Consider the following 26,234-nt stretch of genomic DNA (forward strand, 5'->3'; position numbering starts at 1 on the left):
CACTTCCATTCTTAATATATTATGAAATATCAAGAGATTAGTCCAATTAAAATTTATTAGCCAGTATGAATGAAGAACACATTAAAACTCTATTAAACAGATTTTTTAAAAAATCTGGAAAAATAACTGACATACATGTTCATGGGTGAGATGGTCTGGCAATGAAAGAAGCAAATTTTTCTCAAACAATCTATAAATAAATACAAAGACAATCATAATCCATAGGATTTTTAGAGGGTAGATAGATGAACATATTGTAAGTTTTAAATGGGAAAATAAGAACTTTTTGATAGGGAAATTTAAGAAAGATAATAAAAGAGCCCCTCACCCTATCAGATATTAAGACAAATATGAAGCTTGAATATTGAAATCACAGAGAAAAAGGCATGATTATTCTATGAACTAGAGATTATTATGTTAAGTGAAATAATCCAGGCACAGAAAGACAAACATCACATGTTCTCACATTTGTGGGATCTAAAAATCATAACAATTGAACCAATGGACATAGAGAATAGAAGGATGGTTACCAGAGGCTGCGTAGGGTAGTGGGGCGTTGGGGAGGAGGTGGGGGTGGTTAATGGGTACAAAAATAGTTAGAAAGAATAAATAAGTCCTACTGTTTGATAGCACAATAGAGTGACTATAGTCAATAATAATTGTACATTTTAAAATAATTTAAAAGAGTGTAATTGGATTGTTTGTAACTCAAAGGATAAATGCTTGAGGAGATGAATACCCCATTCTCCATGATGTGCTTATTTGACATTGCATGTCTGTATCAAAACATCTTATGTACCCCATAAATATAGACACCTACTATGTATACACAAAACATAAAAATCAAATAAATAAACGAAAAGAGAAAATAGTTTATAGGGTAAATAATATTTGATAAATTATCTTACTGTAAGGGGAAAAGTAGAAAAATAGATCCTCAGCTAACCTAAATTATTTTTAAAAATATTATAATATATGAAATATATTGTAGGAAAGAATTCAGGAGCAAATAAAACTGCAGGTCCAGGCGTTTCTACGAGTACATACTCATGTAAAGGGGTTTATGGAAGAAAAGTTAAGACATTTTTAACAAACAGATGAAGACTACTAAAGGAGGTGAAAACCTGAAAGGTGAATATTAATATACAATTAATAGCAAATGGGTAACTTATGACCATATTTAAAAAAAACTCAAATTACTTGTATTTGTTCAAAACAAAATGGTTTGTGCATTAGACAGATATTATTAGATATTGCTTGTTGAAAATATTACCATGGTTCAGATTATACTGGAGAAATCCTTTGTTGTTTCTTTGTGGCATCCTTTTATCTTTTAAGTTATCTTTTCCAATAGACTGTGTCCATATTTATATTAGTGGTACCATCAATAAATATGCTACCTTCAGCGTTTTAGAATTTTCTGAAGGCAACTGAAAAGCAGGAGCTTGACTTGCGAATGATCACATACTGTAGGTGCTTCTTCTTCGTATATTTGCAATTTTTATACAGTATAGATGCTGAACTGTAACATTCCATATAAGTAGTTTGCAAATGCGCTTGACAGAGTAATAATTTTTTAAAGAAAATAACAAAGATTCATAACAAATAGAAATAGACAATACTAATAAAAGGATGCCTCAAACATTTAGTTCTTTATTGTTCAGTTGAGAGCAACTTCTTGACAGAATTTTTTCTATCGAGAGGGTTTACACATACCATATGCCATAGTGATTTGTCAGCTTGCAAATATGTTTCATAGTCCCGAACCACAGTGAAGAACTTTTTACCCAGATTTTAAAGCCCCACCAATTAGAAGAATTTCTTGCGATATATGTAGCAGGTCAGGAAACCTCTGTTTTCTTGCATCTGTAGATAATTGACCTGCTACACGGCGAACTTAAGCAAAATCTTAATTCATTCAAGCAAAAAAATGCAGGTTCACTTAGTGGTAGGGTAATGGCCAAGATAGAGGAGCCACATTCTCTCAGGTCCTCCTTCTTAAAACTGAAAAACTTGAGCATACATAACAAATAAGCATAGGAAGACTCTAGAAGTGAAACTAAGAAAGCAGACTGCGTAAGACCCTTGGACTTGAGTATCAGCATGAGAATGACTTCTCTGAGTTTCCTTTTTGCTTCCCATATATACTAGACAGAGCACTGCAGAAGTCTCAACCCCAGAACCACTAACAGGATCAGACAAAAATTAAAACAAACAAACCGAAACAGAACAAGGGAAGCCTGCTCAACTCAGCCAAAGGGTTAAGAAGGGTGAAATAATAAAAAAGAAAAAAAATTTTAGCCATAACTGTCTGACTCCAGACAGACAATGAAAAGACTGTCCACAAAATGCTTGGAATGGCTTCAGTAGAACTCAGCACAGGGGCTGTAACACCTTACAAACTTCTGAAAAATTAAAGCCAGTGAAAAAATTTAACAGGCAGAGAGAAACAATATATACCTATGGAGGAATAACAATTTTAGTGACAGTAGATTTCTCTTCTGAAACCACAGAGTTCAGAAGAGAGTGGCATGCTTTACAAGTGCTTAAAAAAATAATGATTAATCCTGAATCCTATATCCGGTGAAAGTATACTTCAGGAATAAAGGGAAAATAAAGGCATTCTCACATAAAGAACAGTCAGATAATTTATTTGTAAGCCTACTCTTAAAGGAAGGCTAAAGGATGTTCTCTAGAGAAAAATTAAAAGAGATGATAAGAGAAGTTTTAAAAATTCAGAAAAGAAAATATCAGAATGGATAAAAATGAGAGTTAAATACAGGAGACTTTTCTCTTCACGATTTTTTTAAAATATTTGTTGGTTGAAGCAAAAATTGTTACACCACACATGGTGATGTTTAGTATATGTGAAGTTAGTACTTAGTATAAATATATTATTAAACTGGGAGGGAAAGGTACCTAAATAAAAGTGAGGTTTCTACCCTTCACTCTAAGTGACAAAATATCAATACAAGTAGACTGATAATTTAAGTATATATATAGTACACACACACACACACACACACACACATATATATGTAGAGTAACCACTAGAAGAAACTATACAAAGTGATACACACATTAAAATTAAAACACGTTAAAAATGTGCAAATAACTCACAGGAAGGCAAGAAAAGAGAAACAGAGGAACAGCAAACAGAGAAACAAATGAAAATAAATAATATAAGGCCAACTTGAGCCTAAATATACTAATAATTTTAAAAAGCACAAAGAGAGAAAATGGTGGAGAGAATATCAAGATGGATCATGATATAGTTCAGTAAAAAATTGAATTTGAAGCTTGGCCAAAGTGAGAATTCTGCTATGACAACATCATTTAATACATTATATTTAGATATGCACGTGGATACATTTTCAGTGATAGTCATCACGATAACATCGGGCAAGGGAAATTTCAATGATACATGAGTCTTCCTGAATACCTCTGCGAGGCATGATGGAGCAGTGGGAATGGTATTAGACTCAGTCCAAAGGAATGGTTAAAATGCGATAAGAACCCCATCGAAGCTCTCACATAGTTTCAGACACAAAGAGGCATCAGGGCTAAGACTCCAAACCAGGTCTGTTCTCTAAATTGAAACATGTCTCACTTAGAAGCTCACTCTCTATCATGGTTCTAACATTCTATTTATTGTTTGACAGCTCTATGCAATGCTTAGTTTAACAAGTATTTTAAAATCCTGTTCATAAAATGGTTGGAATGGATGAGAAAGAAAAGAACATTTTGAAAAACCTACATTTCATGTGTGTACTTTCCACATTAATCTTCTAATAACTTCCTGTTATAGCTCTATATAGTGATATACTATTTTATGGCATCTAAATTTTGGAAGGAGCTATTCTTTGTGTAGGATCTCTCTGTTACTTTCAAGCTATTTAATCATGAAGAAGTCATGTAAAATTTTGGAGTCTTAGTGTCTAAATACGTAAAATTGTAATAATAAATCCCACCACAAAAGGCTATATGTAGTTGAAGTGATACCATATAAATAACATAATGTATTATTAACATTCAGCATAATTCTAAATACCTGAATATAGTTACTATTTGAAAAAATGATTTGACATTTACAACCTCAAGCTAGATACCTAAATGCAGTTGAGATTTGCAGAAATGAAATAATTATCATGCCTCTTCAGAGATAATTTAGCTTTATTTAAAAACATATATTTTTGATAAGTCTTTTACTAAATAATATTCTCAAGTTTTTTGTAATATAATTCACTTATATGCTTAAAGAAGCTCCAATATTCACAAAATTTTATCAACAAATGACACTCCTCCCCTGAACTTTTTCATGCACTAGAGATATTTACATAAATAATTCATCAAGAGTGTTATAGGGTGTTGTACAAATTAAGTAAAAGACCAGACATGGTATTTATGGTCCTTTTGTGCCCAAATGCTTCATTCTAAAAGGGTTACTAAATGCAGTGTATATTGCTGTGAATGCCATAAATACCACCTCATGGTCTTGTTTCGGAAGTACTTTTCTGGAAGGTTTTTGCATTTAAGTGGTAATGAATTCTGAACTTCAAGTTCCGTGAAACCGGATAAAAACATTTCTATTCCATTTTTACATGAGGCCATTGGTTTCACAGTATGAAAATTTCTATATTGCTTCATGATTTTTCTTCCCATAAAAACATGCAGTAACTACAGGCTAATATAAGTATAAGGAACATACCACATTCCTACTATGATACAATGGTTTCCTGTATATGATCCCAGAACTGTTCTGGTATCACCATTCCTTTAGCAGTGTCCTTCCTTGTTAAGGAAAACACAGTATTTACCATGATGTCCCAACTATTTAGGCTTTGAGCACATTTCAAAAGTCCACTATTACCTTGCATGGCAATTATCAGTCTGGACACTTTGAAAGATTTTATTTTCTTTGAAAGATTTTATTTTTATTTTAGTCTCCATATAAATCTATATAAAATATAGTATATATTGTAGTGTTCTTATAATGGAGAGTCAAGAATGTGCTACCTTTGTTTGGGGCCTCATTTAGGCTTTCTTTTCAAGTTACCCAGTAATCTAGATCTATTTTGTGCCACCCTGCCCTCCACTGCCACCTGACAACCTAATCAGATTTTTGTTCTGAATGGTGACCTTTTCTACCTTTGCTTCACAGATCATCCTGACTTTCATTCCTACATGTAAACACACACACACACACACACACACACACACACACACACACACACACACACACACACACAGAGAGAGAGAGAGAGAGAAACACATATCTGTTTTGGGCTCCTGAGTCTGTGACACTCCTCCCCAGACAGTGACCTTGAAATATACCATGAGTTTTCATACTATGAGTAAGTGTGCTACTCTGTCCATAAACACTGTTGATAAGCTATGGACATGAGGGTGATATTGAAGACCATTCCGAAAAATTACACCGTTGTTTGCCACACGTTTTCTTGGAGATAGCCTGTGAAGCTATTTAAGTCACTTAACCAATATTCATCTTTGAAGTAAACATGGTTTCTACTCCCTCCTGCAAGTGATGTGACACATGGTGGAAACCTAGGGAACTTTCTTTTATATCAACTTTCAGGAGAAAAGAGTGGATTCTGGGGAAAATAAAACACACTGAAACTAAAAACAAATACCAGGTATCGGGCTTTGTTTGTAGCTACACTGTTGGCCATATTTCTTTTTTTTCTTCTTTTTTCTTTTTTTTTCTTTTTTTTTTTTTTTTTGAGACGGAGTCTCGCTCTGTCGCCCAGGCTGAAGTGCAGTGGCGCAATCTCGGCTCACTGCAAGCTCCGCCTCCCGGGTTCATGCCATTCTCCTGCCTCAGCCTCCTGAGTAGCTGGGACTTAAGGCGCCCGCCACCACGCCCGGCTAATTTTTTGTATTTTTAGTAGAGACGGGGTTTCACCGTGTTAGCCAGGATGGTCTCGATCTCCTGAACCTCATGATCCGCCCGCCTCGGCCTCCCAAAGTGCTGGGACTACAGGCGTGAGCCACCGCGCCTGGCCCCATATTTCTTTAATGTTCAAATTTACTAATGTTTATGTCCTCATTTGAAACAGGCAAAGATTTGTGTTTCTTGATCACTGAATATATTAATATTTTACAACACTAAGGACTCATTGTTTAATATTTTGTTTTCACTTTCATTCCTCTACTTACTTAAAACGTGTGTCTGAAAAGGTTTATCTGCATTTTTTTCAAGTTATGTAATTTAATAAAATGAAATCAAAGGATTAGATAGTTCAGATAACTCACAGCGGCATAAAGTGTTTCCAGTTATGATGTTAGAAATGTAAAAAATCAGAAAATGCATGAGTGAAAGGAGGAATGAGAGCAACAGAGGACGTAGATGGAGGAGGGAAAGACTAGATTATGTCATTTGTATTAGATTCTATAATTTTGACTTTTAGAAAACTGCATCTCTCATCAAAAGAGTATAAAAACTTTAATCGTTTTTCTAACCACCTGCATAGTATTTCATATCATGGATCATTCCTAATTTACTTAACCATTTATTGCACTTATGTGTATTTTTATAGCATTTGGTTTTCCTTTATTATAAATAATGCTTAAATAAAAATCTTTTTATAGAGATACATTTTTGCATGTGAGTATTTCAGTATAATACATTCCTTCATGAGAAACTAACAAACCAAAAACCATGTTATTTTTAATATCACTTGGTACCTTTAAATAGGGGTCTTTCTACAAACTTTTAATTCCCACTAATGATGTATTGAAATGGTTGCCTCTTCCCACTTCTCTGATGGGTAGATTTTAACATATAATTAATTTATTCTTGGCTGGACAGAAAGATAATCCTAACTATATTTGGAATACACTTTTTTGCATTATGAAAGAGGTAACTTTTCTGTTTAATGGCATGTGCATTTCTGTATCTATTTAGTGGTTTTTCTCTCCTTTTTTTTCTAATGTAACACTTTTCATTATTATCAATCTATAGATTCATTTTCTATATTTATGTAAACATACATAAGTCACATAGATCAACTATGTATCGACCTTTTAAAAGATTTAAAAATTAATCTTAACTTTTCACTTGCTGTACTTCTGCCTTTATACATGTTTTTTTTGTTTTCCAGTGAAATTACTATCTTCAAATAAATACTTTCAAGATTTCATGTCATGATTTTGTTCAAATTTCCTGCCCTAGTATTTTAATACTGTTTTCTAAAAATTATCTTTCTCATATGTAAATATCTTTATCAAAACAGACATCTTTAATTTAATTTTAATTTTGGTGGTCTCTATTGAATAATTATTTTCCAAATGAATTTAGGATAAACATGTAAATTCTATAAAAGCTCTTCTTGATATTTCCATTCTGATTGCATTGAATTACTAAATAATGTGGTGAAATCAGGTATTTCTACTAAATTGAATGTCTTCTTTAATCAAGGTAGTTTTATACTATAGATTTCTGTGAAAGCTCCTTTATTGTATTAATAAATTATTCCATACTCGTTATGTTATTTGGGTTGGGGCAGAGACTGTTCATTTATCACCATAACACGTGTTCACTGCTGAGTTCACAAAAAGGAAGAGTCCAGAGCGTGCCGCTCAACTATGTCTGAAAGGCAGAGCTCAGGGACTGGAGTTTGAAGAGAATGAATAATAATGCCAGCTAATAGTTATCAAGCACACTTTAAGCACAAGATACCTTTCTAAGGATTTTACATACGAACTCATTCAATCCTTAAAAGAAACTTATGAAGTAGGTTCTATCTCTTACTATAACTTATGGATGAGGACAAAGAAAAATAATCTTTTTCAAAGTCACAGAGCAAGCACATGTTGTGTCCTGAATTCAAACCAGCTGGGTGACACCTCTGCTCATGCTCTTAATCTTTGTATTACACACTTAGAACTATTTTTTTTCTTTTACTACTGTGAAAGTACAGACTGCCACTGGATATTGTTTCTGCTTCAGAATTATTTGTTATTATTTATTCTATATTCAATAACATTTGGAAAGAGGTGTAAGACTGTTTCCATTTTTTAGAAAGGTGTTGCATGGTAAATAAGAGTTCTTTCTCTGTCATCTAAAATAGCTTTTTTAATGATTTTCCAAACAATATGTGTGATTCTGAAAGCTTGTGAGATAATATAAGAATGGTGTACATGAGGTCATCCACTGCCCCCAACCTTCTTCATTACAGGGTATTTTTCACACAGTCAGTGTGCTCTGAGATATTTTTTGGGGGGAATACTTTTTATATTTAACAAATACAATTTATTGTGAGATAAGCCAACATATTATTTAAATTTGGGTAATGTAGACAAATGAGGTCAAAGTTGTGTTACTTGCTTATTTGATTTTCCTTAGACGTAGGCATACACTTCCGCCTCCTTCCCCAACCCTTAAGAAATATTTGAATATGCTTACTCTTATGCAAAGTGGGAAGAGATGTGATTGGAATGCAAATTTTGAGAAGTATCATGTTAATTTCTAGAAAAAGCATATTGTAGTGTAAGAATACAGTAACACTGCCTGCCAATATGTTACAGTAGACTGCAGGATTAGTTGGTTATCTAGCATGCAAAATTCAGAACTCAGGGCTCTAATTTAATCACTCTAAAATCTAATGCTACCTTGGTGAGGTAAGAGAAATCATAATACCTGATAATGCAAAAATGAGTAAAGATTTTCTACAGCACACACATTTAATTTTCTTAGGGTAAATTATTACTTTGATTTTTGTAATGAGTTCCATTTATTAAATATTTCAGCTATAAAGTACCATCCTACTTACTGTGTCCCAGGATGAGTCACTGTTCTCCTGATGTTAATATGTCCATGATTGTGCTAATGACAATTACTCAAAAGATAGATACAATCAAGTGGATAGATCTAACATATGTAGTTTAAGTAAAAAGTAAGAAAGGGTCTGAAGGATTTACATGGGAGAAATGCCCATAGATCTAGATGGAAAGACATGGGTCATGTCAAGAGGGCATCATTCTCAAATTGTCCTCTTTTCTTGGAGCCACACAGAATTTTTGTACCTGTGACGAGAACCTCTGTATCATGCAGAATGGGTTTGAGGCATGGCTTACCTTTTTACTTTTGGAAAGTGGGTGATGTCTTTTTTTTTTTTTCCAAACACTTTATTGAAATCAGTAAAGAAATATACAAGTAGGTAGAACTGGGTATAACTTTGGTATAATGTTAAAATTTGACCAGATATATCTAGCCTTCCCTTTCCCCATGTCAGGCCCTTCAATATTCCCTAAGGCTTCAGTGCATTTTACGTTAGTTGGCCTTAACTGTGCTCTTCCATTGTGTTGAAATAATCATAACCTTTGCAACCCTGTTTACTCAGAAGATGTTCCTCATTCTACCCTAAGGCTTTCCTGAATCTCCAAACAGAAGCTATTTATGCTCATCTGGCAATAATAATATGTGACCCATATGTCTTTAGGGACTTATTAATTTCTCATATTATGCTATTTTATATATCCTTTATACTGCCTTTGCAATGAAATGAAACTATATTCCTTCCATATATATAAACATGCATCTTGTATGCAATCAGTACTGAATACATATTTTGTTAAATTAATGGCACACGAAGCTTTTTTATTGTTTCTTGCTTCACAAATGTATATATAGATGTGTCAATAAAACAATGAGACATTTAAACTACTTCCAATTAAGTGATATTTACCTTGCAAGATGAGACTGAACTCTGTTTGCTTTGAAGATTCCTTTAATGATTGATTTAAAGTAGAAGTAAAATTTTTAAAGTGAAGAATTATTACTGGATGTTAGTTGTGCAGGGAAGATAATCAGAGTGGCTAAAAATACGGGGAAGGTGGGGGTGGGAGTTCAACCACGTAAGACCTACTTTAGCCCAGGTTACTGTCGAGGAACCCAGTTATACCATAAGTTGAATTATGCCAACTTAAGAACTATAAATCGCATGATTTAAATTTAAGGCAGGTGTTGGACTTGACCTTTTACTCCAGCACTAAGAAAGTTTAAAACAGTGTTACTTCAGGATGTATCAGGACGGGAGTTAAGGTCTCCAGCATGATTAAAATCAAATGAAATTTAGCAGAAGCTACTGAACTATAGCAAAAGACATGAATCCAACAGACATCTCCTCCTCTTCGTCACAGCACAGAACAGTTGAAAATAACAAAGACCTATTTTATCTCAGTGTCACACAGACAAGTGGCTTTACAGAATAGGACAGTTGTTGAGTGGTTGCATCCAAGATAATGGACTTGTACGTCACAGTCAAAGTATTCATCATAGTAGATGCAGGGGTTAGCTGAAAGAAAATAGTATGGTTTTACAACACAGTCTTTTAAAAATCGCATTTGCTGAGGAAAGAAACCACCTTATTAAAGACAAAAAGAGAAATTTTTATTAACAATAGCTAACTAAATTTAATTAGCATAAGCTAACTAAATCTGAATGCAAAACAGGCGATAAGATCATGTATGAAAACAAAAAGGTAAAATTTTTGTCTTTGTGTAAAACAGGTTTTTATCACAATTTTTTAAATCCAATATAAACAGATTGGAGAGGAATCATCTTTTTAATTACACTGTCATTTTGAAAGTATTAACTATGCCATTGCAATATAAAATATTCATAATTTTTTGTCTAATCAATGCTGCATTATTTAATGGTTAAAGATTTGCTTTGGATTATTAAAAGTAATGTATAGCCAATGGAAAATGGAATTAAAAAGCACATATAGGATGGCATATATAATCTCTCCATCCACCCAGAGGTTATCTCAATTAACATTCTAGTGATTTTTCGCACCTTGCTCTATCCCATGGATGTGCACGCACCTAAATGCTGGTACGTACAGAGGCAGAAATGCACACAAAATTCTCCAATCAGTATGAAGATACCCAAAATTTTAAATTTGTGGCAATAGCACCAAAAAGCTTACCAAAATATTTTTAAACCTGAATTCTCTATCATAACTAACAAATGGATCTATTTGTCTCTATATAAAGGCAAGAATAACAATAATTTAATTCCCTCTCTCTTTTAAGATTTTCTGACCTTTATGCGGTCTTGAATTTGAATCTTGATAATGGAAAAATTTAAATTTTTCCATTATATCTCTTCTCCTTCAATTATAAAGTTTGATCATTGCATGAAATTTATAACAATCTTATAAATTTTAAATTTACATTTATGCCTTACTGTTTATTATTTTAGTGAATATCCTTCTATGCTATATACATTTTCCTCTTCCTAAATTATTAAACTGATTCACCTTCCAGGAACTTGGAGAATAACTACAGTAGATTTATCAAGGTGCAACAAGGAGATGAAATGTGGATGTCATATTACTGCCTGAGCAATTGTATATTTGATAGTGTATCTCTGCTTCTTTTTCCTACAATCAGTAATTTGCCAAAGTCATTACTCATTTTTTTTTAAATCAATTACCTATCTTTATCCTACTTTATTCTCTTATGTAGTATTCTGGTGAAATATGATTATCAGTGGATTTCTTTTTTCTTTAGCGGTAACATATTTTTTTCTTTGAATCTGTAAAGTGTTGTAATCCTTATTTTCTTTTATCTGTTGTTCTTAATTTATATACTTTCCTAATATTATAAGTAAGAATTATTTTTATAAATTTTATTTGAATTACATTAAATGAATTATATCTGTATATCTATGTCTTATATTTTTAGCATTGTTTGTGCCCAATATGTTCAATTCTTAAGTTCATGTATTTCTTTAATAGCTCTCACTTTCTCAAACACTTACAGGTGAAAAAAGGGCTTATGATATACATCATCTATGTGATAGAATCAATCTTCTTGAGTAACATTTCTCTTTCCTACTCTTCTTTTACTTCTATTAAATTGTTATACCACCACAGACGTTGCTTTTCTCATCTAGATTCTAAAAATCTACTCAATTGCCATCCCTTCTCTTGCTAAGGCATAGATAACTGGTTGATTTTTTTTTTTTTTTCCGGTGGGGAGGAATCTCTCTCCAACTACATTTTTTTTCCAGAAACGGGGTATAAAAAGTGAAGTGGGTATAGAGAAAGAGAGAGGGAGACAGATAGAGAAGTAAATAAAAAAAGAGTGAAAGAGAACAGAAACGAGAGAAAGGTAAAAGGAGGAAGAAGAATCCATTTTCTTTCTTACTTTAAAAGACAATAAAGTAACCTGGTTAGGTGAAGAAAAATAAGTGGTCTTTCAAGTCGGAGGTCACAGGATATTTTTCTTAGGTTTATTTTTTCTCCACAGACTTATTACTAGTATAATTTATCTTAATCAAGATTATTCCTAGAAATTAAGAAATTATGTTTGCAGGTAGGCTTCAAAAAGTGAAATTTGGCTATCTAAGGGAATAAACAGAAATGGCAACCATTTGGCTAAAACTTCACCTTAGGTAAGATTTACTCAAGAAATTACAAAAAAAGAAAAAGAGGCTGTAAGGAATAATGTGAGCATCAGCTAACTTTTTAGATGGTTCACAGGAACCAAAGAAGAATAAGGATCACTCAGTAAAAATTCCATGCCACAATAAGTGGTCAGGCAACCTGGGTAGTCATGGAGGGGCAAGCAATTGGAGAACACCAGTAAACTGAAGGCAATGGGCCTAAATTATGGGCTGCCGTAAGGAGGTCCAAGAACTTTTTAGAGAGCAGAGAAAAATCTACACTTACCTCAATATTTTATCTAGGTTGACCCTAATTAAATATTTTAATCTATTGGGTGGGAACTCGAGTTCTCAGACCTAGACTTTGTAATTTCCTTTGCCATAGGTTAAATCAATGGTCTTCAGTCACTCTGGCAATTGGGGAGGGGTAAGCAGAAATAATTTGTATACAAATGAGATGAAAGCTGTAGAAAAGTGCAAAGTTTTTCAGTGCTTAATTTAAAGGATGTATGGTTCCCAGATCAATGGGTTAGCTGTAAACGAACAGAATGTATAAAACTTACTGCAAAGTTTGTCTTCACAGTTACTTGGGCAGGCTTCACATGGGACGCCTGTCTTATAAGGTTCATTCTTTGTTTCAGGATCATTTCCCCTTGAGTAAAAAAAAGTGATTTCATAAAACCCATCTTTGAAAAATGCACATAAAATTTTACTCACAGTGTACAACCAATTTTAAAAACAAATTGTGTAAACATTCTTGTAAAGAACAGTGATAATTTTTAAGATGGGTGTGAGATTTCCAGTCTTACAGCTATAATATTTTTTAGCACGTAGAACCAATACATGCGAGTGACATGAAAATATTTTTCAGGCAATGTGCACATCTCCTTGGACAGTCAAGTCCTAACAGTACTTGGGAACTTTGGGTACTCCCAAGTACAAGCAAGGGGACTCACAAGCAAGAGGGCTTTAGAGCCAATTGCAATAGAACATTCTTCATTAATACCTATAAGGACTTGGTAAACCATCATTTAAAAGGGCATGATTTTTACCAATGTTAAGAAGAAAATTTCAAGTGAGGCAAGTTAGAGAGGTTCTAACTCCATCTTGCACTACGTTATAAGAAACTTTTTACATGTTAATGTCTTTTATTGAAAGAGATGGTGTATATAAAAGATGAAAGTACATCAGCATGGATAAAACAAAAGTGCTGGGGTGTGGGAAAGAAAGTAGATGAGAAGTTCTAGTTCTGGACTAATTTGAAACTTTAGAAAAGACGGGCAGGGCTCAATGACTTATCCCTGTAATCCCAGCACTTTGAGAGGGCAAAGTGGAAGGATTGCTTGAGCCCAAAAGTTTGAGAAAAGCCTGGGCAAAAAAAAAAGCAGCTTCATATCTACAAAAAAAAAAAAAAAAAAAAAAAAAAAATTTGGCCTGGTGGCGTATGCCTGTAGTTCCAGATACTTGGAAGGCTGAGGTGGGAGGATAGCTGGAGCCCAGAAGGTCAATACTGCAGGGAGCTACGTTGACACCTCTGCACTCCAGCCTGGGTGACAGAACAAGGCCCTATCTCAAAAGGAAAAACAAAAAAGAAAAGACAATTCTTACCCGTGTATGTCTAAAAACATAATGTAGATAATATCTGCTTCTAAATACAACTTTAAAAAGTAAATGTTCTGGTTTTAAAAAGCCCTTTTAAATATGATATTTGTTTATCTGAGCTGCTAAAATTTCACTTTGAAAAGAAGATTATTACTAAATTCAGTAAGAGATTTAATCAGAGACTTGGACTAATCTTCAACCAAGAAAATTCCCCATCATAGATCTCCACGTTTTGTACTTTTCTTTTTTGGATCAGTTGAAGTTCACTGCAGACTACCAACCCTTGAAAACATGTATCACAAATGATGTGTTATAGCAGCAAAGAGATTTTATTGTCTTCAGCACAATTTATATACAACTCATATAGAGTTATTATATGGTGATATTACACTCTGAATCAACAGTGATAGTGGTGGCGCCACTGAAAATGTGAAGTATGGCAGTGTGTTTTCAAATAAATCATGTTCATTGATTTATACTGAACATTTTGTATTGTGCTACATACATGGGAGGCAGTGGTTAAGCACCATGCATTGAGTTCACATTATGTAGGAAAGACTTATGTGTTAATCTAAGAAATACATGTAGCTGAAGGAGATATATGATGGCGTCACTGACTTTTATCAGCAGAAGTGCAGAAGTGATATTGAACTGGCATTTGTAGTCAAATATCAGGCAGTTCTATCCAGCTCTGAATAATCTTCACTTTTCTGATAACTGTCACTGGAGCCACACAGATGGGCCCTGCAGTCATCCTTGTCTTACTTGATCTTGCTTCAAAATCACAGTTGATAGGAGAAGAAGGTGCAGCATAACCTTACCGAAACAATCAGATTAAATCTTCTAGGAATTGTGACTAGTATCTGTGATAGAATCTGTAACATGTATATTTAATTTTTAAAGAGAAGACATACAACAACTTTTTGACTAGATAGCTAAATACAGGGAAAGACACTTGGCCCTTTCTATTTGTTTCCTTGTTAAGACTCCACTGCATGTCTGTCCTTTTGGTCTAACAATACTCTTGTTTTGTTGAAGTAAATGTCCTTGTTTCTTTGCTTAATCAAATTTGTTTCTCTTATATAATAATTACCTGAAGAATCAATGACACATAGGAAGACTGCTGGTAAATTGCTCTGAAAATATATTGGAGTTTTTTTAAATAAGAGAAAATACAGTCAAAGGAATAAAATAATAAATAACTAAATATGTGTTTTCACATAACTAGGAAGTAGCCAAGACTCAAACTACAGATCGTGTAACCATTCATCTTTGAAGGACATCTGGGTTATTTCCAGCTCTTGTCTATTATGAATAAAGTTGCTATAAACATTTGTGCACACAAAAAAACAATGTTTGAAAAACTAGATTAGGTTACTTTAGGGGGATATATATTTTAAAAACTAATAATACATACTCATGACAATAGTGACAAACGTAGAGATATCGAGGTGATCCTTGTTGGCGGCAAGATGCAATGGCACAGCCAATCAGGTAAGATGTGGCCCAAACAATCTGCAATGATAAAGAGTTGTTTTATTACAGATTAAATATTTTACTAAATGACTATAATATCCATATTGTCATCCATGGTTAAAAGTAAACATGTTGCTTTTAGGTTTACTTTGGGCATGGCTTAACAAGAAGTCATAGAAACAAAAGGACTCCCACGTGTCTAGATACCACACATGCATGTACACGCACATAACTGCACACAATGGAAACCAGGTGGAGAAAATCAGCTGATGGGGAGGATGACTTGATGATTGACATTGTCTCTATTTTTTGTCAGTTTTTCTTTTTGAAAGTAAGTTGGGCTTCTAGATGTAATTTCTAATTTTAACAAATCCCAATGTTCATTTTCTCTGGGATAGGAGAGATGGGTAGAGAGAGCGTAAAGGTCCAAAAGGTAGCGTTGATCATTTTGCTATGAACAGGCTGATGTTCAAAGAGGACTTGAGTGTTGCCTTTCTGTACATGGGCTGTACATGACTGTGCATAGGATTCATTTCTCTGATCTTATCCAGTATACTCAGGGATGATCAAAACTCTGTGTCAATTCTCCATGAGTGGAGAACGAAACATGAGTGGCTGTCATCAGCGCTGGCTCATTCTCCCCTTCTCATCAAATTTATGTGGACAAGATAACTTATCAGTTTACATAATGAAGGCTGCTTGGTGGTTATATAAAAATCAAAGCTTGGAAGAAACTTTTCTTATCGGTCAGTGAACAGGCATACTGTAGAGTACTGAGTTGGTTTTTGAGGAAAAGTGAGCCAGGTTTAAATTCCATCATTTACTTGTTGGGTAGGGTGTACTTAGAAGTTTGCTTTATGCCTCTGAGTTTCATTTTCTCAGCTGTAAAATGGGATACAACAACGCTGTCCTCTACATCATAAGTGAATGGTAGGATTAAACATTCAAATATTTAAGTGGTTCAAAAGGAGATGTTTTCAGTAAGTGTGATTGTTCCCACTCGCCCTCCCTGCCTTATGTGAGCCTGGGTAGCTTTCTCATAGTCCTGGAGACTTTCCTCACATTTCTGTTCATGTTCTTGATTAGAGAACATGTTTGCTATGACTCTTTTAGATAAAATATTGTTTTCTCTTTACAAAGAGAGTCATGCGTGGGTGCCAATCTCTCCACACCATATGGCTTTTAATTATCTGCTGCTAACCTAGGCTTTTACTAAAACTATTGCTCTATCTGGGCATAAAAATTTTATAATGTAGATTCTTTGTTTGCAGGTTCTTACTAACATTTTCTACCAATGAGTATTTTCCATAAGAGACCCTGTTGAACTCAGAATCTAATGGAGCACATAACCTGAAACAGGATTTTAATAAAAATGCAGCTGAACATCTATTTTGCTATGTTCTCTCTCTATATTAATTGGTAATAAGATTATCGAACTTAATTTATTCATTTATTCTTTTAACTCATAGCAAAGAAAAATTGAAAATGAAACTTTTTTCATTAGGTCTTCAGACACAAATGATTGTAGAAAAAGAGCTTTTATTTTACAAAATTTTTCTATGAACATACTAATGTACTTATACAAGGCTACAGAAAATGTAGGAAAATGTCTGGAAAAGCCTTGTGGTATATTCCCCCACTGGGCCTGCTGTCATGGGCTTACTCACCTTCGCATTAATGTTCTTGCTGTTCAGTTCATTCTGCTTGGAACCCTGTATTCTGCTACTTGCCCTTCCTGAGCTCAGCTGCTTCTGATTTTCAAAACATTAGGTGAAATGAAGTTCCCATCTCTCAAGTGCATATGAAAGATTAAGAGCTGTGTAAAGAACACTGGACTAGGATTCAGATCTGGGTTCTAGTCCTAGCTCCTCCATTTGCTAGTCATGAGAGGAATCCATAACTGGTGGAATGTAAAATGTTTCTATATTCTACTGTGTTAAATTTTAAGCAAACGAAAGCGAATTTCTCTGATTTCATTGTCTTCATTCCTGGAAACAGGAAATGAGAGAAATCATTTTGATAAAACATGTTCTATTTTGAAAGTGACACTGATTCACTTTGAAGGAGACAAATCAAGATTATCTGAAGGTGACGGAATTCAGTTAATATACCACAGCGATGAGATAATGCTTTTGTGATAAAATTAGTGTGTTAGTTGACTTATATAGGAAATAGAAGGTTTGAATCTAGGCCACAAATTTCTTAGATTTTTAGCTTTCTAGATATTTATTGTATTTTTATCCTTTAATCCTTTGATAAGGTAAATTATATGATTAGTTTAATGTTAAGATACTCCTGGATTCCTGCCACATACCCTTTGTGTCTAAGTGTATCAATCTTAAAAGAAAATGCTTTTTACTAGTGTTTTATTTAGGATTTCTGCATTAATTTCTGTGATTATGCCTCTTTTTTATATGCTTTACCTTCATTGGCTTTTAACATCAGATTTAAGTAGGCTTTATTTCAAGTGGATTTTATTTTAGATTTTATGTAACTTACCAATGGGCACATGTGAGAACATAGCGAAAGGAAGCAGTCTTTAAGCCAGAAGGAGAATCCTCTCAAGAAACTAACTACGCTGGCACTCTAATCTTGGACTTCCAGCCTTTGTGAATTCAATAAAATAAACTTCTGTGGTTTAAGTCATTCAGGAATGTGATATTTTGTTATGGTAGACTGAGCACACTAAAACAGATTTTGGTATCAAGAACTGAGATGCTGCTTCAACAAATACCTAAAAATGTGGAAGCAGCCTTGGAATTGGATAATGGGTAGAGACTGGAAGTTTTTAAGTGCATGCTATAAAAAGTGTAGATTGCCTTGAGGGGAGTGTTGATAGAATAAGGGCATTAAAGTCTATTTTGTTGTGGTCTCAGATATAAATGAGGGACATGTTCTTCGAAATTGGAAGAAAGGTAATCTTTGTTACAAAGTAGCAAACAAAATGGCTGCTGCCTTGTCTTCTAGTCTTTTGTGGAAGGCAGAAGTTGTGAATAACAAACATAGAAATTTAGCTGAGTAGATTTCAGAGCAAAGGGTTGAAGGAGTGGTTTGGTTTCTCCTCATCACTTATAGTAAACTACAAGAGGAGAGAAAGAAATTGAAGAAATCTTTATGCAAGGAAGAACCAGAACTTGAAGATTTACACAGTCATTAGCCCATCTATACTGCAGAAAATGATAAAGTATTTTGAAAAGAGAACGCTAAGGATGTCGCTGAACAACCATTAGATAAAGACACCATGGATATGATTTCTGGATTTAATCATACATCTCAGCAGAAATAGAGGTGTGATTATGCAGTGGAGGTACTGCCAGTTTGAACTAAAGTGGACAGAGAAAACAGACCCAAGTGAAGGAAGGCTGTCAGACTTCTTAGACTCTTCAGAATGACATGATAGAGATATTTCACTGCAAACATGCTTTATCTTTCAAGAAAAGGGAAGAATGACTCCCCAAATGTTTCAGAGATCATGAGGGCTCCCATGCCCACTACAGGTCCAGGGAGCAAGGCTGCTTCCTGCTTAGCTTCAAACAGTGTGGTCCCTTCAGATGATCTCTGAAAACAGCCATGTTAGCAGGGCCTCTTCAGAGAGTCATTTGATGAGGCTGCCTCACTGAGCTAAAGGGAAGAGGCTGCCTCACTGAGCTAAAGGGAAAAGGCTGCCCACAGAGCCATGGGTGATGCTGCCTCCAAGTTGGCCAAGAGTGCAGAGCATCAAACCAAAGAGAATTATTCTCAAGCCTTACTATCACATGAAATTTCTTTTGCTAGGTTTTGGATTTGCCTGGGACCCATTGCTGCTTCCTTTTCTATTTCTCTCTTTCGAAATGAGAATGTCTATCCTATGCCTGTCTTTCTGTTGTACTATGGAAGCATATAACTTTTTTTGTTTCATAGGTTCACTCCTGGCGAGAAATTTTACCTCTGGATGAATCACATCTTGAATCTCATGCATTTAGATAATATTTAGGTAAGACTTTGGGCCTTAGACTTTAGAGTTGATGCTGGAATAAATTAAGAATTTGAGGGCTCTTGGGATGGAACGAATCTATTTTGCATGTGAGGAGAAAATAAATTTGTTGGGGAGGGGCAATGGTACAATGTTATGAGCTGAATTGGTCCCCCAAAATTCGTATTCTGTACCCCTAACTTCCATCCAGTGTAGCTGTATCTGAAAATAGAGTTTCTAAAGAAATAATTAAGATTAAATAAAGTCATATGACTTGGGCCCTGTTCCAGTAGGATTTGTGTCCTTATACGAACAGATGCTAGACAGCTTGCTCTTATGGTCTCTCTTGTCTCTGTCTCTATCCTTGACTCTCTCTGGCTCCTCTTTTGCACTGGGGAGAAGCCATGTTAAGACATTGTGAGAAGGTGTCAGGCAGAAAGCTTTCACTAGAAACTATGCTCTATTAAGATCATAGACTTCTAGGATACAGAATGTGGGAAAATAAAGTTCTGTTGTTTAATCCACCCAGCTGTGGTATTTTATTATGGCATCCTAAGCAGACTAATAGAGCAAAGATGTGAAGAAATTGCAAATTTTGTAAATTGCTGGTGGGAATGTAAAATGGTGCAGCTGCAACAGAAAATATAATAGTACTCCAGTTTTTCAAATAATAAACACAGTATTCACATATGATCCAGTAATTCCTCTCCTTGGCATATGCCCAAAACAATTGAAAGCAAGCACTCAAACAGATATTTTCACACCAATATTTAAAGCAGTATTATTCACAATAGCCAAAAAAAAAAAAAAAGGAAACAACTCAAATGCCCATCAGAACAGACAAGCAAAAGGTGATATACACATGCAGTGAAATAGCATTTAGCCTTAAAAAAAAGAATACAATTCTGACACATGCTACAACATGGATGAACATGGATTTAATATATCATGCTGAGTGAAATAAAGCAGACACAAAAGGACAAATATTGTATGTTTCCAAATTTATGAGGTACTTTGAGTAGTGAAATTCACAGAGACAGAAAGTAGAGTGGTAGTTGCCAGAGGTCTGGGGAAGTAGGGAGGGGAATGGAAGGTATTGTTTAATGAGTACAGAGTTTCGGTTTGGGAAAATGAAAATATTCTGGCGATGGCGTTGCACAATGATTTGAGTGGGCTCATTGCCACTGAACATTCATGCCACATTAAGGCTGAACATTAAGCCATTTAAAATAGCTAAAATGGTAATTTTTTAAATGTATATTTTACCACAATAAAACTAAAGTTAGAAATCAGGGGTTTCTCTGTATTGTAAGGTACCATTATTTTCACTTTTACAAATGCTACCAATATCAAATGAGATTGATGTCTTATGATTTTGTGAGTTCCTGAAAAATGTAGTTAGTAAAGAAGGATACTAAGAGATTAGGCATCTTCTCTAAGTCGTATTTTGAACAGAACACTTCCTTCTATTTCAAATTATAAGAGGAACTCAGTAAATTGAGTAAAGATTGCCATAAGAAGGTAGAATGATTTTCAGTTGTTTCTTACTTACGTTTCCACACACATGCTTATCTCTTAAACAATGTGTGTGTTTGCCAGCACACAGGTTACCTGAGTGTAGTGGTCAGTAGTTATGTCATCATCCATTGTTGTCCATTCTCCATGTTTGAAACTTGTAGACTCACTGTACCAGACTCCAATTACACTTGACCATGATACAGGATAAGATGTCATATGCATATTTTCTCCACAAAAAGTATCTGAAATGAGAAAACGGCCTGGGTCATACTCTGAACAAATGGGAAATAGTATACAAGGAGACTTTCCTCATTTTTATTTTATGAATGGTTCACTGATCATCTTGACAACATCTTCTGAGAAGGAGTAAAATAAGTTGTATCCCTGCTGAAAATCTTTCTCATTGATGAATGAGCATGTGGTACTCAAGTTTGGTGAAAAGTTGATAGTAGGTGATGAACAAGTTTTGAAATCAAATCATCAACATTTCAGTCTCTGCTGCTTCCAAGCTGCTTTAGATAGGTGAAACCAAATCAGAGAAGCCTAAGAGTGCTAACAGGGTCTATGGCTTAAAGGAAGCTACACACAGGTGTTCATAATACAAAGATGTTGAATAAACATTTGTTTATTTAGCCATTCATGTATGGTGTGGGCTTTTGGTTGAACATGGTATTCAGGAGTATCTGTCTTTTCTTAAGGCAGGCAGCAACCACTTTGCTAATTCACTGCTAAAAAGCATTGGACTAAGATTCCAAATAATCTGTAGATATAAATGTGAATTCGTATTTTTAAAACATGTTAATTAAAAAAAGATTCTCATGTTAAAATATAATGTTTATTCCTGAGTGAAGGTGATATAGTTTGGATGTCCCCTCCAAATCTCATGTTGAGATGTAATCCCCGTGTTGAAGGTGGGGCCTGACTGGAGACGTTTACCTCAAGGTAGTGGATTCCTCAAAGAACTTGGTGCTGTCTTCATAATGGTGAGTGAGTTCTCATGAGATCTGGTTGTTTAAAAGTGTGTGGCACCCCCCAACTCTCTCTCTCTTGCTCCCTCTCTCACCATGTGAGAGACTTGCTCCCCCTTCACCTTCTGCCATGATTGTAAGCTTCCTAAGGTCTCACCAAAAGCCAAGTAGATGTGGGTGCCATGCTTCCTGTACAGCCCACAGAGTCATAAGCTAATTAAATCTCTTCTTAATAAATTACCCAGGCTCAGGTATTTCTTTATAGCAACACAAAAACAGCGTAACACAGAAGTAATAATTTTTTTTTATTATTTCCTGGAAACTAGCAGTAAGTTACCTAATTTATATGCTTTAAGATGGGCTCATTTTTGAGCACCTAAAATTGTCTTATGGGCAGGGCTGCATATAACTTGTTTCTCAACTGCATTATCGTTCCAAAGCTAAGCAGATCCCCATGGTGCTATTGTTCAGTAGCTATAGTAACTACACAGAATGGAGACCTAGGTTTCCAGCTGCTCACTCCACTCTTCTGCAATACTGAGATTTTTTATTCATTTCTCCTGATGGTCAGAACTTGGAATCTGAAAACTCCAGAACTTGGAATCTGAAAACTTAAAGATATAAACCTTAAAAATTAATGAGTTAAAACAGTGTAATAGTCCACAATTCACTGCCTTGTATGACCCAGTGCAAATGAGGAAATCTAGATGACTTAATTTACTTTCATCAGGATACATAACAATCCCTGTTTTACTATTTTTTTTTTTTTAGTCCAAAGGCGGGTCATATAGATACACACTTACTTGGAAGTCTCCTCTCAAGGGGGTTGCTCTCTGTCATATCACAATACTTTGAAAAAATTCTGGCATTTTGTGCAGCCTCTTCACTCCAACTCTGTAGTGGAAAGAAAAAAAAAGCACATGTTCCAATTAATATTTTCATAAGATTCTAATTTATTGTTTCTAATAATCCATGAGATATAATATCTTCAATTGTATCAACTAGAAATTTAAATAATGAGATTACTATTAAACGTTCTAGTAGAAAGAGAAAGACAACAATTTCAATTTATTATGTTGGCCCTTGAATTCACAAATTCAAAACTTGGTAATTACATTCAGAGATAGATTCTCTCTCAGATGTAGTAGAGAATTTAAGTAAATGCTTCCAGGGAAACAGACCAGAGTTACTTAGTAATTATTTGTAGTTTAAACTCAGACATGCTATTTTATCTCTTTGAATCTCAGTTTATCCATCTGGAAACTGTTACCTGTAATTATGCCCAAAGGTTTGTTCAAATGTGATATTCCAAGGAATACAACTGAGATGTGACAAATCTTCTGTATTGAATAAATGCTGGCTGTGATTAGAAGCAAGTATAGAGTCATATTTCCATCTAAAATTATGAATAACAAAAATAAAAGCTAACTCCACATGCCAGAATCTGTCACCAATTCTGTGTGTATCTTCTCTCACTTTAACCTCATGGCAACTCTTCAAAAAAAGTAATATTATATCCATTTGTAAATAAGGGAAATAAGGCACAGAGATGTTAAGTAACTTTTCGGGGTCACACTATAAATAACTGACAAAATAAGAATTTGAATCCACTTAGGATGGCTTCAGAGTATGTGTTCTTGACTCTCACTGTGCATCAACTGTGCTGAGTTGAAGCATTTGGTCAGGTATGACTAAGTAACAGCTGTTCTCCCAATGCAGAAAGGGAGAAATTCTGCATCTGTAAGTATGACACTCTGTGATAAATGATCTCCCTAACATTCTCCTATCATTGTGGTGTATATGAAACTGCCCAATTTTTACAAAGAACTGAGCCTATGAACATTTGTCTTATCTGAGTTCCTTTGTCAGGAAACCCACCATCGGGCCCCGCAGGTGGTAGCAGGGAACTGAGGCTTTCCTGATCACCACACCTGGTCAAGGAGACACAGCTGCTGCCTGTTGACCAAATCTTCTTCCTTGTCCCTCCTGTTTTCTGTCCCTCCTATATAAACTTTTAACTTTGGTTGGTTAGGGAGAGGGAGGGATTTGACAGTCAGGCTGACATCACCCTCAACAAAGCCTTTCTTCCCAGGCAATGGGCAATACTCATTTTTGTGCTGCAAGCAACTAGACCTTGGCTGAACCCCTGGTGTTCAGCAGCATATACATCCATTTAAAAGAATACCCTTATATGTGTATATAGCATATTGCCAACAGAAGTCATAGAGTTTGTTTTTACTATAAGTTTTTATGTAAATCATTCAGCTACTGTTTAGACTGTTTGGAGGACACTCATTTTCAGTGTCGTCCTGAGCATGTAGTTTAATTATTATATGTATTTGCTGCCATCTTGTGGTCAACGTTTAGAATTACCCTTGGGGTTGATGAATTTACTAAACCGTGAGATGAATTAAATAACTCATTAGCCTAGCACTGGGTAAAACCATGGCTTTGTAGGTTTTGATAGTTTCAAACAAAAAAAATTATTTTAGTCATGGCTATGTCTAACTGATAAGCAGAGATGACACAACACATCTACCAGTGTATAGCCTCTCTGGGCTGGGGGAATACCATGGCATTCACTACTAAGAACAAAAAACGAAACACCGCATATTCTCACTCATAGGTGGGAATTGAACAATGAGAACACATGGACACAGGAAGGGGAACATCACACTCTGGGGACAGTTGTGGGGTGGGGGTAGGGGGGAGGGATAGCATTAGAAGATATACCTAATGCTAAATGACGAGTTAATGGGTGCAGCACACCAGCATGGCACATGTATACATATGTAGCTAACCTGCACATTGTGCACATGTACCCTAAAACTTAAAGTATAATAATAATAAAATAAAATAAAAAAAGAAAACTTACCGGAACTGGAACTTATCTGGTTAAAATATAGCAGGATGTTTGCACTTTGAAGATGATGTATAAGACATTACCTCTGATTAATGTTGGTGAGATACTCCTTTTTTGTGACATATTCAAAATTAAAATTAAAGTTTGTATTTATGATCGTACCAAAGCTCTGAATTCCAGCTTTAACAAGTGACTCTACTTAGGTTCTAATATTGTGTTCAGAAACTTTTTTTTTTTTTTTTTAAAGAAAATCTCTGCCTGGTAATTGTGGTTAACTCTTCAGTCCTATTGTTCCTTAAATTTGCTGTTGCTACTTCTAATCCTATACATGTCCTATGCACTGTTTGTGGAGCAGCTGAACTCTCATATCTCCTTTGAAATATTTCTCAGTTTTACTGGTACACTTACTTTTATCGTCTTGTTGATATTTCATACCTTTTTACGTTAGTACTTGAATATATGTATTCTTGTATTATTTCCAGTGTTTTTTCTGTATTTGCCTTTCATCTCCAATCTCAAATCAGAGGCTACATTTTTTACTTTTCTTTAACTCTGTTTGTACCTCCTAGGTAAACTTATTTGCTCATCTGGCAACCAAGGAATTTGGACTCTACTTCTCCAGCTCCTCGGATCTGGCCCACTTGCATTTTAATCTGGGCCCCAGTCCTTAAGATTTTGAATAAGCTACTCAATTTTCCTTAGGTTCAGTGTCATAATATGTAAAATGAAGACAATTTTATTGGGAGAATGAAGTGAGTTAATGTAACAAGGTATTAGAAAAATGCCTGTAAATAATAAACACATGTATGTTTGCGACAACACCATGCAGGCATGCCTATGAAAGCTATTGATTTTTATTTTTAGTTCAAATACCCCTTTGGATTTTAAAGTGATTAAGAGATAAATCTCAGAATCATTTATCTATTTCCTTGTTTCATCCTCTTCATCATTTGCAAGAGAAAGGTGCTCCTTAGAATCACCCTCCAGAGCCTGCACTATTTCTAACCCTTGTTGCTATAGGCCGGTCCAGGGTTCAAGGAAGCAGGCTGAGGGTGCTCATGAAACTGAGTGATACTGCTGGATAACAAATGTGAGGGTAATCACCTAAACACCTGAGACTTCCCTAAATTTGTCTTGTAGCAGAGCATAGCAGGTTTATAATGAAAGAATTTCTCTTCCTATTTATGGGATGCAATGAAACTGGGGGATAAATTTGCCAATATTTATCTACCTGGCCACATCAACTAACTAGATATCTGGATATTTTAATTCTAGGAAGAGTGTCTTAGCCTCTGGACTACTGCCCAGTGAAGACAGCTATGAAATGCATGGATAGCTTGTTAATCAATATTTGTCGTGTGTACTGGCAGCATCAGCATCAGCTGGGAGCTTGTGGTGGTCTCCAGATCAGACCTCATGAATCAGGATATCAGAGAGTGA

At 34.9% G+C, this 26,234-nt stretch overlaps 1 protein-coding gene across 3 annotated transcripts in view; it reads right to left on the minus strand.

Annotated features, from left to right (window-relative positions):
- Nucleotides 1-9,139: 9,139 nt before the first annotated feature.
- The window catches only part of CRISP1 (cysteine rich secretory protein 1), a 42,485-nt gene continuing 25,390 nt past the window's right edge, over nucleotides 9,140-26,234 (minus strand). For 2 of the 3 annotated variants that reach the window (XM_063707268.1, XM_004044171.4), the window contains exons 4-8: nucleotides 22,735-22,825; nucleotides 21,057-21,205; nucleotides 15,435-15,532; nucleotides 12,979-13,067; nucleotides 9,140-10,316 (exon numbers count right to left, since the gene is read on the minus strand). In XM_063707268.1, coding sequence (XP_063563338.1) covers nucleotides 10,189-10,316; nucleotides 12,979-13,067; nucleotides 15,435-15,532; nucleotides 21,057-21,205; nucleotides 22,735-22,825 — 555 coding nt within the window. In that variant the 3' untranslated portion in view covers nucleotides 9,140-10,188. The remainder of the gene's footprint in view (nucleotides 10,317-12,978; nucleotides 13,068-15,434; nucleotides 15,533-21,056; nucleotides 21,206-22,734; nucleotides 22,826-26,234) is intronic. The other variant, XM_063707269.1, reaches the window with a different exon arrangement.

Source organism: Gorilla gorilla, chromosome 5, assembly GCF_029281585.2.
Source record: "Gorilla gorilla gorilla isolate KB3781 chromosome 5, NHGRI_mGorGor1-v2.1_pri, whole genome shotgun sequence".
NCBI classification, from domain to species: domain Eukaryota; kingdom Metazoa; phylum Chordata; class Mammalia; order Primates; family Hominidae; genus Gorilla; species Gorilla gorilla.